The sequence below is a fragment of the Triturus cristatus genome, chromosome 3_1, assembly GCF_964204655.1.
Source record: "Triturus cristatus chromosome 3_1, aTriCri1.1, whole genome shotgun sequence".
In the NCBI taxonomy this organism is placed as follows: Eukaryota; Metazoa; Chordata; class Amphibia; order Caudata; family Salamandridae; genus Triturus; species Triturus cristatus.
The window spans coordinates 228,411,059-228,428,592 of NC_140583.1; the positions used below are offsets into that span (position 1 = coordinate 228,411,059).

Genomic DNA, 17,534 nt, shown 5'->3' on the forward strand with positions numbered 1-17,534 from the left:
TAAGGAACAAGAAAGTTATTTAGAAAGTGCAAAAAATAAAAATGGCAGGTAAAAAGGTACAGGAAAGTTGGCAAGAAAACATAGTAGAAAGTGAGACATGCTATAAATGCAGGCTAACATTCCTGGAAGAGCAGAAGAGTCACCAAACCTGGAGAAAACTTGACACTTGGTAAGGACACCAGAAAGTGACAATATGTCAAGCAAATGGAGAATGAAGAAATGGAAGATGGCGAAGAGATACTGCTGCTGAAAAATAAAACTGTTGAAGACAGAAAGGAAGGCAAATATACATTTTGTGGAGCCAAGTAAGATCAAGAAAACAACGTTGGTCCAATTGCAAGTAGTACAGCATCAAATAACTTTTGTGTTAGAGAGAGGAGCAATTTGTAACATGCTGTATGCAGCAGAATTCAAGAAGATGTTCCCAAAATCTCTACCCAGGCCATCCTCTATCAACATATTTTAGCGGGGTATTTCGCAATCTCTGAAAATTTGAGGAACCGATAATATGGAAATACAACATCTCAAGAAGAGATACAAGTACTGAGAAGCATAATCCAGCTCCTTGTCTATTGATTGATGCAACTGTGGAAATTATGGGTCTGGCATGGCTCTGATTTATGGATTACAGATGAACATCAAATTATGGAGCACTTTCCACAACTGTTTCAACAGCTTGGAAAATTAAAAACTTCTCACTTAGCTCTACAAATGAATGAGCCAGTATGACCCATAGGGCAGAATCACATATGGGTGGCCATCCACCTAGAAAAGACAGTAGAAGAAACCCGGAGGCTTTTGGAACAAGACGTAATCAAGCCAGTGCTGGACCAACACCAGCCCCAATTGCGGCAGTTCCACAATAGGTTAAAGACAAGATTTGTGCATCTGTGGATCTGTGAGCACCAAACACCGCCTTTGAAAGAGAGAAACACCTTGAGCTGCTGCTGGAAGACAAGGCACAATGCCTTCTGACTCAAGCGGATGCTCAGGTGGAACATTTGTTCTCACAGTTGGATATGACTAACGGATTGCATACCCTTGAGTTAGAGAAGCAAACACCGTATATTATAGTCTTCTCAGCCCGTCTAGGAGCATTTCACAGTAATAGAATGAACTTTGGAATATCTTCAGCAGCTGACATAAAAATAAACCTAATAAGTCCAGTGAGCCATAGTTTGCACTATGGCAATGTCATCTTAGTTTTTGGCAAAACTCAAGAAGAACATAGACTTACTGTAGTTACAATTATGTGTCGCTGTTAGGTGCATATCTGGTTTACTCCTTTGCTTTGGATATTTTCCATTTGTTTCATTCTAGTTTGTGTTTTTTATTCAGATTGTTTAAAAACGTAGAAGATCTATCTTTACGCCTTTAACTGGGATCATGACATCATGATGCTTCTAGTAGTGTCACTGTCTAGAATGTTTAGGCAAGTGTTTGAGGAGTTGAAACACGATGCACATCTGCCCTACTCCAGGGTCCGGACAATAAATTAACACCATTTGTCGCCACTGTTTCTACTTGACTCTGTGTCTCAGAAATGTGATCTGGACTTTAGACCACCCTAGTGGGCATTGTGGCCTCTAGTACAAACTTCACCTGGATATCTTCAACCTGTCACTTGCTCACAATGGTATTCTATGGCTTCAGGAACTTACAGTGGTAACAGGAGTCCTAGCAACCAGCAGGACTTTTGTGCCAGTAAACCACCTTCCTCCCAGGACAGATGTGTGCTGAAGCTTCGCGTTTTAAAGGCACCCTCAATTAGGATCACAACATCGGTTGTGACCTCCTCCTTTTGTTGTCAGAATAGGCTTTCATGTGAATATTATCTCCAGGGGCCAGAAAGGCCCATCGAAATGAGTTTAGAATCCTCCAGTTTGGTATTTTTTCTTTAAAAAGGACAAAAAGAGTAGGCTGAACAGACTGCCATCTGGGGTGGATGATGGAAACCTTGGCTCATGGTCTCACTCTTGACCAACACAAGACAAGTCATGGCGCATGGGCAGGTCGGGCACAAAAGTGGGACTACAGGTCTGCTTCCAGCATGGTTACTCTATCTGCGCAGGTACAACTGACTGTCTTCTGTAAAGGGTAGTGGTCACGGCACAGCGGTCCGAGGCAATCAAATTTCTCCTCTTCAGAGGATAACCCTGTTAAAGAATGCACAGCTTTCCAGACACATCCCTTAAAGCTGCTTCTAGATTCACCCATGGGGGACCTATGGAAAATCAGCCCAGGAGAGAGTCTGTTATCTAACTTGCATGTGCCGGAGTACCACTCCGAGCAGGATTTCAACCCCAATACAGCAGCAGCCATATTGCAAGGGTACAAAAATGGAGAAGCTTAACCAGTGCAGTAGACAAACTGATCAGACATATGATATCACACATTTTACACATAAAATAGGGCCTTATGAATGAGCAAAATAATTTTCCAGTCATTTATACGTGCCTGTATTTTGATTCTTAGTAAATATTTACGAATTAGGCAGATAGAATCAAGTCAAACCAGTCTTCTTTATTTCTTCAAAACAAATTTACTCCCTCTAGGGTTTGAGGTTAGTATTTCAGGCTATAGTAGTCTCCCGTCTTGATTAGTCAGTGCCCTTTCTCACCAGTTCACCGAAACATAGAATGGACTCTACTCAAGCAGTTCTATAAACAACATGCAGTGAGCACTTATCTCACAAACACTTAGAAAGAAACGGACAACCTTACCCCAGCACTTGCCTACCTTGAATGGCTTCCAGTCAAGCGCACTGCTCTACCAGAACTGCCTGCCTTGAATGCAAAGCCAAGAACCCCCAAACCCTAAAATATCTCTCCAAGAAGCTATCCTTTCCTGGAGTGTCTCACAGCGGCGGCTCCTCCGCTAAGGCGGAGGAGCATCGCCCCACTGCTCTCTGAGCAGAGCAAAGGGAAATATAAAATAATAATAACACAATGTTGTTATCATTTTATTTTTAGTATCGAGCCAGGATAGGGCGGGGCGCTGCTGGGCTTTCATCAGAGGGAAGAGGGGTTCGTGCACCATAAGTGCACATGACAGTTTCGCTGGCCGTCTTGGGCAGGCCAAACCGTCTTGCGCACTTACCATTTCTCCACCTGGCTGTGGGGTGGAGAACTGTCCCAGGCACTGCCTACCAATCACGTTGTTCCTTTCATGCTGGCGACAGCTGCATCATGATTGGCTTAAGGGAGTCTGCGAGCCTGGGTGTTGCCGGCAGCCAGGAACAGAGGGAGCACCGAGATGAGGCGGCAACCGGCGACCAGCAGGTAAGTCACCTTTTCTTTCTCTTTTTTTGTAACCACATTTCCCTGCCCCGTAGTAGCGACCAGTATCGGTATCTTCATTGCAAAGACAAAACATCTCTCTCCGCTCAGCAATTCAATAGAAAATCCACGATTCACAGATCCTACTTCAGCCATACACCAGGAATCCGCACTGGCCTTGCCCTTTATATTGATAAGGTTTTTAATCCCTTTTTGAAAGTATGCTCCTTGTGAACCACATACACCTGACAGTTCAGTCCCACAATCCTTCACGGGCTGATTTCCATGGCGTACCTATAAAACCAGATAATACCACATAAAATAAAATTGAAACATAGGGGAAAAAAGACTGAAACAATTACAAAAAATAAAAATAGTCAAAAAGTAAATGAAAGAAAGAGCGTGAACACGGGTGTTAGAAACAGGCATATACAGGGAGACAGACCTATAGTAAAAGAGTAGAAGATATCAAATTTGAGAGTGACACTAGCAAAAAAATGGTAAAAATTATGTAAAAATACGAAAAACAAACAAAATAAAAGAAGTAAATGAAATATAACCAGCACTGAAAAAACAGTTACATGTGCATCATACCATTCCCAGGACACCACCAAAATCTAGTGCTAAACTCTGATACAAAAGGGTATCTACACAATGGGGTTTTCTAGCTGATATTCTTAGTCATACTCCTAGATATGCATATTCCAGGCTAATCTTGTTTCTAATGTACAAATTGCCCTTTGCTATTCTAATTGACATGTGTTGCAACTTGTAACAGTGCAGCACGGGCATTGAACTTTGGCATTTTGTTTGATATGCATGCCTAATAATGAATTAAATGGTATTCATACACCCTATTAAGTTTTATAGTGACCCTTTAACCATCTTAGCATGGCACCATACAATGTTGTTCTTAGTGCACTAATATTCATATTAAGCAAAAAGGAATGTGCAGACAGAGTAATTGGCCAATCACACAGCAGAGAGTTTAGATTGGTCCATATATTTAGAATGTTGAGAGTACTGTGTGATGGGGGGATTGTGGGGGGGGGGGCTTGTATTGGAAGGGATGTGAATGATCTGTTAACAGTAGAAGCAGTGCAGATAAAGTATGTGAACTTGAGATTGACTGAAGATCTACCCCTGGAAGAGGCCTTTTCAAAGCAAATCAGGACTGGGCGTCCTCCATCTACTCAAGATCACAGTGAGGTTGGCATCGACTCTTCATAAAACATAGAATTGAAGTAGCGCTATATTCAGTGGGCTCTAGCAGTGCTGGATCATCATTTTAAATGGAAAGACCACAAGTTAGGGTAAGTCGGCATGTGAATTGGAGGTACACAATATGGTATAACACGAGTGGTGCAAGTTTCTAACGAACACTGACGAAGTTAGGGAGATATTTCAGTTATGACTGAAGGTGATATGTTACACTGGGCCTAAAGAGAGGTGTATTTTCTGGAACAGGGAACACAAAAACAGGGCCAACTTTAGCGCCGGTGGTGTCCAGTGCAGCAATGTTTGTTGGTGCCTCCCGATAACCCTCCTCGCCACGTATTCCCTCACTACTACCCTTTAACAGATACCCACAAGTCTCCATGATCACTCTATTTCAGATGAATTTAATTGGTTTTATGTCACCACTCTTACCAGTGTAGGGTGTCAGAGTACTTTACATGACACACATATTACACAGAGACAATCAATCATACATGTGTAAATCAGCATATAGGAAACGTTGCATAAGACAGAGGACTACAAGGTGTAGGAGTCACATGTCATCCATACTGGTAGGAGTATAGTTTAAGAGTGCTTGGTCTGGAAAAGCACAAACTCAGAATTTAAAACGTAACACCATGGTTGGGGTTCTCTTTAATAATAACAATTGATTTCTACCCACATTAACCAATTTTGAAACATTAGGATAATGAAAGACTGGGGAAAAAATCATAACACTCCAACCTACACCTTGCAGCTTTCATGCAGCTCTTTGATGACAGTTAATTGCTCACTGCTCTACATTAGGATTTTAACGTATAAACTGCAAGTAACAATGAGAAAAAGTAATACCTAATGTGGAGTTCAATATATTAGATATAAAGGAGCTAATTGGAAAAGATGATACATTTATAATCGTATTAAGTTATGAGGGATGGCAGGTCAAAGTAATGCAACTTGCTTGGCAGATAGAGCTATGTGGGAAATGGTTTTACTATTTTAAGGTTTACTTGTCGTCTATATATTCAATCAGAGCTTCTTATTAATAGATGTGTTATTCCCCCGTGTGAGCATTTGGGGGTGAGGTGCGCTCCACAGTTCAGAGTTTGGGTATAATTATTGGCATTGCTGTTGTCTTGGTCGTGCAACCAGATTTAATTGGAGTCATTACCCATTTCTTCATTCATGGATGTCAAATCATTGTTATCATCCTGACTACTGTACCAGTGTTGCTCCAGATTAAGTGACAATTAGAATGCGTATGCACAGATCCAGTCTTAAATATTTATCCAAAAGAAATAACTGAATATTCTGATCTATTATCCACATTATGCGCATATGGAGAAACACTTCCCAAGGGTTGGGTAATAAACCCTTAGAAGAATGTTCCCAGTTACAAAGATCCCTTTGTTATTCTTCACTGGGCTGACGTCAACAGATCTTGATGTTCTCAAGCACTCTCTTTCCTGAAGTCAAAAGACTTTTTATGGCACATCTGGTGGTGACAAAGTCAACAGGCTGGTAGTGAATCCCCTGAGTGCCTTCACAAGCCCTTTATATGATGTACCTGTGACGAGCAACCTTATTTGATTTTCATGGCCTTGTCTTTCATTCGGGATTTGAACCTCCAGCTACCGCGCTCAATCAGAATTGATCAGAATTCCAGACAAAGCCCGGAGACTTTTAATGTTCGTTACTATTTTATCTGCATTTGAATAGCAACCAGGATGACCATTCAATAATTGTGATACTGTAAAAACTCTATAGAAAGTTTGACACTATTACAATAATACAGGGGCCAGAGGAGGGTTTCAGACTTGGTATTTAAATATTACGCATGTTTTAAGTGTAGATACAACCAGCAATGTAGAAATGTGATTTATTTTTAAGTCTTGACTACAGACTGTTTTTCAGAGACCTACTGTTTCTTCTTCATTGTTAGAATGACCTTTGGGGTCGAGCCCCTGCTCATGCGTTGATGGCCTTCTTGTTTGTCTCAGTTCCCCTCCCTTGATTTGGTAGCTTTCCCACCCTAAATTCTCGCTTTATTTAGATTGGATGACTTTTATATTTCCTCTGCTCACAACATGACCTTGCATTGCAGTGCACATGGGGCTGTTTTCTCTGCCTATCTATCTACTTGTGTTCTCTGCTCTCTAGCTCTCTTACAACCCCTGTTCTTTTTATTTTATTTTATTTTTAAATCCAATTCCCTCACAGCACCTGCTTGCCACTTCAGCGCTCCGTCTGTTGCTCGCTACCTCTAATACAGAGGTGGCCAGCCATCTTTTAAAGGGTTAAAGGGTTTTGACCTTTCCAAGATGGGCACCAGTGCTTGCACAGGTATGGGCATCTGTTCATGCATGGCGACCCTCTTGGGTTTCTATTTCTTATACTTCATGACAAAATCATTCCAAGACTGCCGCCTTGGACTTGTTTGTAGGTCTCGCCTACAGACAGTTTTCAGCTGTTGAACGACCTTGCATGGTTAATATTAATACATATAGTGGGCTTTCATCAGCCTATTGTTTACCAAAGGATGGCTTTCCTCCACTGCCTTATATTTATCACTCCCCTAGAGCACAGATTTTGTTACCACCCCTTTAATTTTGATGACTTGTATCTTTCCACTTCTTACATTCAGGCAACATTTATTTTACTTTTGCTTTCAACACTATCAAAGGGCCTGATGTTTCCCCTTTGTGATGCTTCACTCCACACATACCCTCACACCTACAATCCCTGTCTTGCCGTCCTTCTCTTCCCCTAGCTCATCATTTGTATTCTCCGTCCCCTCCTTGTCTCACATAGCTTTTTCATTCTCCTCTGTCCATCCAGCTCCTCCGTTTCTCACCCACCCTTCCTTCCCTGCTCACTATCCAATTTTTTGTGATGTTGACCTACTTCATCTGAGGCCATTGTTCCCTCACCCTTTCTATTCCATCTTTTCTAGGGCACAACCGCTATAATTTGCTTTTGGACTGCCCTTTTTAGGTCTCGCCTGGCGTAAGACTGCACAGACATGCGCAGTCTCGCTGGCGAGATTTAACGTTTTAGGTTAGATTTATCTAGTGGGCTTTAAGCCCCACCCCTCCTTTCCATTGGCTGGCGTCACCGTTTATGCTAAAAAGGTGGCCAGCCATTGGAAAAGACGTCTCGTGACGTACACTTTTTCTCTTTTAGAGCCGTCAGAGGTGGACTGGCTGCCCCGACTTACTGCTGGCGTAAAAGGTTTTTTATCTTTATGGGGCCAAACACATGGCCCCATAAAGATAAGAAACCAGTCATGCGAGGCAGTCCAACTGGGACGCTCTAAAAGAGAGATGTTGTTGGCGTTGCAGCGCGTGCCTGTAGTGTCGGGGACCCGGGCTCACTCCTCCCGGTCAGGCGCTGCAGCAGTTGAACGCAGGGCCTTATTTGGAGGGTGCTAACTGAGGATAAGAGTCCCGGCCGACATGCATGGAATCAGTACAGCCGCCATTCATTTGCTCGGCGAGATGCGAGCCGCCATGTTAAGGTCAGGCAAGCTTCGGTGTGGAGCTAATGGGCAGTGCGTTCTCGCCCGTGCGACCGCTTAGTCAAATCCCCCGAGGTCCTGCCGATGCCCATTCCCTCCAGGTTGACTCGTTGCCGCTCCTGCCTTCCCGGTCTCATGGGAGTCCTCCGCACGGGTGCCTCTTCCGTGGAGTTCGCGTCCCCTGCTGCGCCCCTCTATTGTTTCGTACTGCCTGGCACAGCTTGCCTCAGTCCCAGCAATACGCTTCAGGGTGTTGATGAGGGAGCCGAGGAGCCGGTGACTTGGTTGCTTCTTCCGTGAGGGAGAGCCTGTGTTTAGGAGCTGTTACGGTTCGTAGTCCCGGCGGCCGCCATTTTGTGGAGTTCTGAGGCCAGCGGATTCGAGTGCCAAAAAGGCTCACATCAGTGGAATTCCGTAGTCATAGAGCCCTCATGCAGTCACCAGCAGGTTTTGAGCTTCTGGGAAAATGTTGGCGAGGTCAGTAAGCAGCTAACCACTCAAGTTGCCAGCGTGGATCGGGCGCCCCAAATTCATCGGCTCCTCTTTCTGGGGGTTACTGATCAAGGCAGTCACATTCTTAACAAGCAATGAAAATGCAATAGGCCTCGCCTTTTATTAAGTTAAAGCCATTTGCTTTGCTATATAATACCATTAGCAAAGCAAATGGCTTTAACTTAATAAAAGGCGATGCCTATTGCATTTTCAATGCTTGTTTCTTTTTACTGTGCTTTCACACAATATATTTTTAATTTACTCCCCAAGATGGGCGTCCACCATCTTGGTAAGGTAATTTCAAAGTAGAAAAAAATCCCTATTGCAGTGTAATGGCTGCAAATATGTGTGCATACCTGCTGAAGCACGCATTTATATATCATCATGCCGCAGCTAGTTTTTGTTTTTGCCCATGCTGTTCAACATCAGCAACAACTATTTTTCTTCATTTTTGCTAATACTGGCACTGGCAAAGCAGAAGGTTGGCTAACTCCTTCCGTTGGTGCAACTCCTTGTGGTGGATAGCATAAGAAATTCATTCCAAGATGGTCACAAGACACATGAAGACCATCTTGGAATGGTTTTTCTTGGGCATCAAAAGATGGCCTCCATTCACACGCATGGGCGCCCACCTTAATGGGTGTTGACATAAATGATGGCAAACTCAAACAATTGCAAGACCTATTGGCGTGGCCAGTGATTGCCAAATATGTAGCTTATGAAGACAGCTTTGTGAAATATTTTCAAGAAAACCATTTCATCTCAACATAATTGGTTTATTGCCAGGTTGTCTGTTTCTCTAAGAACATATGTAAAAGGGGCCAGCAATCTGAAAGTTGCTCTTAAGACATGGTCAGGGCAGCCTTCATCTTCTGTTACTGAGTAAATAAAATACACTACTTCCTATTTATTTTTACGAAAACGAAAATAGTTTTGCGTCCCATTCCTCTCCCTGAAAATATAAAACCATTAGCTGGCTGTGCATTTTAGTTACTCAATGACAATGAAAGGTTCCATGTTTTAAATGTTCTAATCGCAGTAACTTGTTTCTTGTGTATGCTTTAAATTATTTCTAAGTTCAATATCCCTTTAAGCGTCAAAGAGAAATAGATTTACAATAGGTTATATTGGCATCTCATCTGTTCATGTGGGATGTGTGTGCATGTGTGTCTGTGGATATTAGGTAACGGGTAGGTGGGATTTGGCGAGCTTTGGCATTTGCGCCCAGGGTGGCAAACACTCCAGGGCCAGCCATGGAAGTTCTCAAGATGTACAACCTCCAGCACTTCCCATGGACATGGTTCCACTGAATAGACACCCTTGCTTGGGTCTATTTCGACTCCTTGGGGACGAGTAGATGTGCCACTTTGATAAAGGGCATTCTTCCATATTAAATCCAGTTAGACTTGGCCACATATGTACTTTCTATGAAATATGAAACCTTTAAAGTCTTTTATCAAAGCTGTGTTACGGGTACGCAAAATAAATAAGATGACATGTTATATTATGTTTACATTTCATTTTAGCATGTGAAAGACATCATTCTACAGTCCAACCCCTTATTGGAAGCATTTGGGAACGCAAAAACTGTACGAAACAACAACTCCAGCAGATTTGTAAGTAGTTCTTTGAGTGATCTCCTCGTAATCCAACGCCTTTGCTGGTTGCGACAGACCGACTTCTGTTTCCTTAGGAAATCTTTGTCTGTTTATATAAATCAATGCTTGTGTATTCCTACTTTACTTCTGAATTATAAATTGGAATGGTTTATTTCAGTTTGACGGGCCCCGTTATTCCAAGGTATCGCTGCCCCTTACGCTTTTGATGTACGAACATGCCCGTTCAGGTGCGACTCCTTGAACGAGAGCCCATCACTATGACCATAATCCTGGCTCGTTAATTGTGGAAGATGGTGACAGAGCAAGTCCTGTTCTATTTTGGGCGGGATTACAAGCTTCCTCGCTATGAACAGAATGTGATTGGGTTGCTACAAAGAAGAACTAATGTTCATCGCTTTTAGGATGTTTTTAATTTGAATTTGAGGGAGGCATGGTGCAGCTGAATCTACTGTGTCATTCTCGTTGGCACTGCATTTGCTGAACAAGCTTCTTTGAGCACGGGGAGTACATATACAAACAATGTATTATGCTGACATAAGCCGCTTGTGTAGAGATGTCCAAGATCCTGCCAGGATTGCATTGCTTTGCCTACAGCACAATACAGCATATGCCATGATCCTTCCTCCTCTATCCGCAGCATCTTTATAAGCCTGCAAGCATTCACCGGCCTGGGGAGTGGTGTGTGGCCACCAGACCCTAATCCGACCAATAGCCGCTACATGATAGATGATAAGAATGACTCGTCCGTTCATGATCATGCAAGCCCTGGAGAAATGTACAAGGAGGGGTCTAGAGTCCTAGCTCAATTTTCAGTGATGACCTTCGCATTTTAAAGTAATAAGAGTAAAGGAAAGCCTAAAATAAGATCAAAGATGTAGTTGTTGTTTTTCAACATCAGTGCCGTGTTTATTAATGTGGTCGGCAACCCACCAGGTCAGCAGAAGCTATGACCTAGTGGTCTCCTGCTGGGGACCTGCTGCCATGTTGAGATATCCCTGCCAGGCGCTCAGGAAGGATCTGCAGTGACATTATGGAAGGCACAAATTCTTTGTGACGGACACTGTGTTTTATGTGGCAACGTTTTTCATTTGTAAATCAAACTCCCAAAGCGGGGGGTTTGATTTCAGAGCACAGCAACGACCTGCCACATAGGGAGTTTTCTCCCTGTTCCTAAAGGCCTTTGTCTGTTTTGACTACCTGGGACTCCCACATATTGGGTTGGGAAAACGAGTGCTAATTGTCCCACCTTCAATAGGGCAGGGGCCAATCTCACCGTGACCTGGTGCCACAGTGGCGAGCGGGCTGTCAGGTGAAGTGCATTACACTGACAGAGCCAGCCAAGGCTCTGCCAGTAAAAACCCACAGCAAGGGACCTCCAGTGCGGATTGACCGGAGTCCTCCTGCTCTGCCAAACTCTATGTGATAATTGGAATAGACTGGATATAAAACTCTGAAGCAAGCACTGTTCTGTGAAAAGGTTATACAAGGTGAGCCGTGATCTCAGGGTTCACTGGACGAAACAGAACGGCCCCTTTTCCCACTGAGGATCGCTGGCTCAGCACTGCGGTCCAACGTCCCTCCCCACCCCTGAGCGTTGCCGTCTCTTTCAGCGCAACTAAGTTGCAACGTCTTCTCTTGGGTCCTCAAGCATCAGTGGTTTTCCCCAAAGACTCTCCCTGCGGCCTCTACTTCCTACACTGCCGGAGTCAGCTGCGTCAACGTGCCTCTACCCTCAACTGGTACACATCTTGCCCCGGAGGTTCAGCTGCATCATTGTGCCTTTTACCTTCAACTGGTTTACTTATCCTCACCCTGTCCTCTCCTTCACCTTTCTTACCTTAGGCTCCCCCGAGTTATGATGTGCCTTCTCCACCTTCTGCTTCTACACGCCGTACCTACACTCACGGCGCTCTCCTCTTTCCCTCCACCATCCTCACCTCATCCTCTCCATTTCATAACTGTGGCAACCAAACGATTGAAGATTGGAACCAACTGTTTCAAGATCATTTACCCCCCACCCCTCCAGAAGCATCAGTAAAAAAGTTCAATCATAACACTCTTGAACAATTGGCTGATTCCCTTTTCGTTGACCAATACTATAGCGGTCACTATGGGAGGCTCAAAACTGACCTTATTTTCTTCACCTATAACATCTCATCCTGAACCACTATATTCAATAACACCTTAAACGTTACTTCCTCCTCCTCAATCCCACGTGTTCCCCAACTAAAAATCTCTCCTTCAGGTTGTTTCAATGGCTCACTCAGTCAGTCAATAAACTTTATTCGGGTTTTGTTTGCAAAACCATAAAAGTTACACAAATACAATACATAAAAACAGAAGTTATTGACAGGACTTTTTTTTAAAAACAGACTCCGTTACCACACAATATGTCTTCTAAAACATGTCTAAATGAACAGACATTACATGTCCATACAGTGCCTAGATTTCATAGATGCTTTAAAAAGCCCTACAATAAAAATAATGCAATTATCCTTCAACAATTGAAGATACACAAGGGCTGGTCTGACTTGATTAAAATTCATTTTTAAAAAAATAGGAACTAAAAAGTGCCTCCTGGGGACTGCATACAGTTTACAAAAGAACACAAAGTGCAGCAAATCATGAGAAGACTTTCTGCCGTAGCCACAGGAAGCTAGCACTTGGCCTCTGGTAGACCCCTTGGGTCTTGCTAACAGGAGATGGAAGAGGTTCATCCGGAACCTGGTTAAAAGGAACTTTTCATGTGATGTCAGGGACCCCATTAGATATGGTTCTGGCAGTGGCGTTGATTGAAGCAATAAATATGATCGGACGCTGGGTTTACATATCTCTTCTGCTTCCCAGTCTGCACGCCTTCTGCTCAGAAAAGCTATCTTAGTTAATTTCACATCCTTTCTTACAATAACATGTGGGTTGGAGAATAAAACAACCCGCCCAATCCATTCAAACCCTCTTTTTATATAATTAAACCAGGGGATGCGTGCCACATTACCTAGGGACATGCATTCTCTTAAAATGAAATGGGTGAGGATTAGATCTTCATTTAGCCAACACTTTAACCTGAAGATCAGGGGACGCAAAGCAAGAGTATCACTTAGGTAGGAAACCCCCAGTTCCTCGTGTACCTCTAAGTTCAAGGTTCCTCTCGGTACACATAAGACGTTTTAGAAACCCATTTTCCACTACCTGGAGGGGTTCTATAACCACGTATCCCCAGATCTCACTACCATAAGTTGCTATGGCTCAGCTTTTTGCTTGATACACTTGTAGCATAGCTCCTGTCGGTTTCTTACCCACTTTAGAGGCAAAATTAAAAATTGATGCATTGACCCGAACCAGCTCCCCTTTTTTCCTCTGAACTAAGGGGGCCCATTTAAGTTGATCTTTGAATAAAACCCCTAAATAAGAGAATACATTTGTGCGGGGAATCTTATCATTGCTCAGCACTGCGGTCCAACATCCCTCCCCACCCCTGACTGTTGCCGTCTCTTTCAGCGCAACTGAGTTGCAACGTCTTCTCTTGGCTCCTCAAGCGTCAGTGGTTTTCCCCAAAGACCCTCCCTGTGGCCTCTACTTCCTACACTGCTGGAGTCAGCTGCGTCAACGTGCCTCTACCCGCAACTGGTACACATCTTGCCCCGGAGGTTCAGCTGCATCATTGTGCCTTTACCTTCAACTGGTTTACTAATCCTCACCCTGTCCTCTCCTTCACCTTTCTTACCTTAGGCTCCCCCGAGTTATGATGTGCCTTCTCCACCTTCTGCTTCTACACGCCGTCACTACACTCACGGCGCTCTCCTCTTCCCCTCCACCATCCTCACCTCATCCTCTCCATTTCATAACTGTAGCAACCAAATGAGTGAAGATTGGAGCCAACTGGTTCAAGATCATTTACCCCCCCCCCCCCAAAGCATCAGTAAAAAAGTTCAATCATAACACTCTTGAACAATTGGCTGATTCCCTTTTCGTTGACCAATACTATAGCGGTCACTATGTGAGGCTCAAAACTGACCTTATTTTCTTCACCTATAACATCTCATCCTGAACCACTATATTCAATAACACCTTAAACGTTACTTCCTCCTCCTCAATCCCATATGGACCCAAACTAAAAATCTCCCCTTCAGGTTGTTTCAATGGTTCACTCACTATCCAACTCTATAACAATGGCAAGGTCTTGATTCAAGCTAAAGACACTTAGCTCTGTCTTTTCAACCACCTATTTCTAGCCCTGCTCTCCATCTCTGGAACTTCGAACCATCCAGACTCTTCAACTGACTCATTCCTCAATTCTCTCTCGCCTCCCCCTACCCACCAGGACACCAGAAGGCAGCTCTCCCAAGAGGCACAGGCCTCCCCCCTGGGAGACCCGTTCTCCTCCTTCACCCCGGCTTCTCCTCCTCCCAATCTCTCCCTCTCCAACCGGGACGTTTTCCTCAACACACCAGCCCAGCCAATGGCCAGAACCCTCATTTACCCCTCCTCAGCATCCTGGGATTCCGAAGAAATCTCCCCCTCGCCAGCTTAATCACCCGCTTATCCAATCTCCACCAGCCTGACTTCCCAGCTCTCATAGCGACTTTTCCACCATATGCTCTCCCTTCTTATCCACCTCACCCTTCTTCTCGCAATTCCTCTCCCTTTAAGTGAATCCTGCACAAACCCCTTACATCTCTCTTCACTCCCCCATCTCTCCAAGTCTGCTGCTCAACCCATTATCCCTTTATGGCACCCTCTACCTTTCCCCTCCCACTTCCTCTAGCCTAGAAGCACAACTGCCTTCCAGATCAATCTTCCTCATCATGTTTGTTTCCAGCCCCCTTATACTCACTTTATCCAGACCCCATGCCCTCTCCACCACTTCCTTTTTCTCCTCTACCGTTCTCCTGCCTTTTTTTGACTCCCTTCTATCACCTTCCCTCATTCTGTCCTCCCACCAGCACCCTCACCTTTCTCTTCCTCAGAACTCAATACTTCTTTTTTTCAATATATACCCAGATAGTTATCTCTGCACCACAGCTTCAGCGACAATCACTACCAATCAACATCACTTGACGAGTCTCCCTCCACTCTATATTCCTCCACCCCAGCACACCTTCTTGCTCTCCCTCTCAAGTTGAACTCCCTACTGAACCTATCGAGCAACTTAACATTCCGTGCCCAGCTCTGCTCTCCTTAGAAAATAAACAAGGAACTCTCATCTCCTCTATCTCCCAGCTTGAAGCTACCATCTCCCACATAAGTGCTAAAATATCTACTTTAGCCAACACCCTACTCTCCCTGGCGAGCACTCACTTCCCCAAACTCCCGAGGAGTACCCTGCTCCCACACCCCAAAAAGACGCACACAATCTGTCCCCAACAGACATTTTCAATTAATTGGCTAGCTACAATACTTCTAACTCTAACCCCGACACCTTCTCCTCTCCAGCTAACACTAGTCATTGCACTATACTGACCTTCTCCCTCGCCCGAACCAAACATCTGCCATTTTTAACCCAGCCACCAACATTCAGGAACATTATCCCTATCACCCGTAAAAGCCCTGACACCCCCTTCACCAAAACAGTCATATCAGAGTTGTGCTGTTTGCTTCACAACTGTAGATCTGCAAATAAACACAAGCGGGAAATGTCAATAATCATCAATCTATACAATCTTGACATACTTTTCCTCACTGAGACCTGTTTCAATGACACCTCTCACACTACTTTTGATCTTCTGCTCCCCACTGACTATTCCATTATCAGAAATGATAGAGAGGATAAAGTTGGGGGAGGCGTGGCAGTTGTCTTCAGAAACTCCCTTCAATTCAAAGTTTTTCCCAGCAGCTCTTTACGCAGCTTCGAATGCCTTTCTCTAGAACTTATCCCCTTTCAGGTTTCATGCCATTTATCACCCGCCTGGTGACTGCTCCGCCTTCACTGAGGAATTCACTGATTTTGCTAGTGACTAATACTCACAAAGCAGCAAACAGATCTTTCTTGGAGACGTTAATCTTCACTGGGGAATTCTGGAAGATTCAGCTGCCAACAGGCTTGGCACATTTCTTAAAGGAAATGATCTTGTTCATCATAGCACAAAACCGACACACTCTAAGGGATCCATTCTTGTTCTCTCCGAAGTAGATATGCTAACTCCTGTTGATCCTAAACCAATAGACTAGTCTGACCACTTCCTCATCCCCTTCTCTCTGCACCTATCTCGTTCTGCACCTATCTCGTTCTGTAACCCTTTGCTAACCTAAAAGGACTACTATCTGGTTCTGTAATACCAAAAAAATCGACCTTGACATTCTGAACAACACAGCTATGAGATAACTTCCAGTCTTTGACCCCAACTCTGACGTCAACGATCTTACCACCCAATGTCTCATCAGTCTTTCAGTCGTAATTGTAAATGTTTCTCAAGTAAAAAGAAATGACCCACTCCTTCTGCACCATGGTTCAATAAATCCCTCTATGAAGAAAGAACTTGAGGTACCTGGAGAAACAATGGAGACAATCTCCTTCCACCGTTAATCCCTCCAATCTCTGTTATGCAAGATCATCTTCCGTGGAAAAGTGATGCACTTCAGAACCCTCCTCGACTCCGCCAAGAACAGACCTTATCAAAATTACCATCAACTCTCCCCCACCCATCAAATTTGACGACCCTCCCAAGAATACAGCAGAATTTGCACTATTCTTTGAAAAAGTGAAATCGCTCGTGGATCAGGTCACTCATCCAAACCCCCTTGAGGACCGCAAATCCATAGTCTTGTGGCAGAACTTTGACGTCATCACTGAAGATGCCCTCCTCAAAAGCATTCTAGAAACAAATCCTTCTAACCGTTCTATCAACTCCATCCCTAGGGACATTGTCGTTGACTTCTTCATCTACACGCTCTATTACTGGACCATTCTGGTAAACCTTTTCCTCAACCAAGGCTCCCTTCCTGTTGCCCTTAAGACAGTACAGGTTACCCCACTTCTTAAGAAACCCTTTGCTGATGTTAATGTCCTCAACAATTTCCGCACTATCACCAACCTCCCTTTTCTTGCAAAAATCACTAAAAGTTGTGTAGCAAAGCAACTTTCCTAACATATCAAGGACAACAGCCTTCTTGACGAATTCCATTCTAGTTTCACTCAAGTCTGCAGCACTGAAGCAGCCCTGCTACAAGTGATCGACGATGCCCTGCGAGGGCTTGACTCTGGTGAGTCTTGTCTCCTGATCCTTCTTGACCTATCTGCAGCTTTTGACACTGTTAATCTGACGATGCCCTGTGAGGGCTTGACTCTGGTGAGTCTTGTCTCCTGATCCTTCTTGACCTATCTGCAGCCTTTGACACTGTTAATCCGACGATGCCCTGCGAGGGCTTGACTCTGGTGAGTCTTGTCTCCTGATCCTTCTTGACTTATCTGCA

The 17,534-nt window shown here is 44.1% G+C and overlaps 1 protein-coding gene across 2 annotated transcripts in view; it reads left to right on the forward strand.

Moving 5' to 3' along the window:
• MYO1E (myosin IE) overlaps positions 1–17,534 on the forward strand; it is a 541,337-nt gene that overhangs the window by 267,296 nt on the left and 256,507 nt on the right. For both annotated transcript variants that reach the window (XM_085643738.1, XM_085643737.1), the window contains exon 6: positions 10,032–10,121. In XM_085643738.1, coding sequence (XP_085499864.1) covers positions 10,032–10,121 — 90 coding nt within the window. The remainder of the gene's footprint in view (positions 1–10,031; positions 10,122–17,534) is intronic.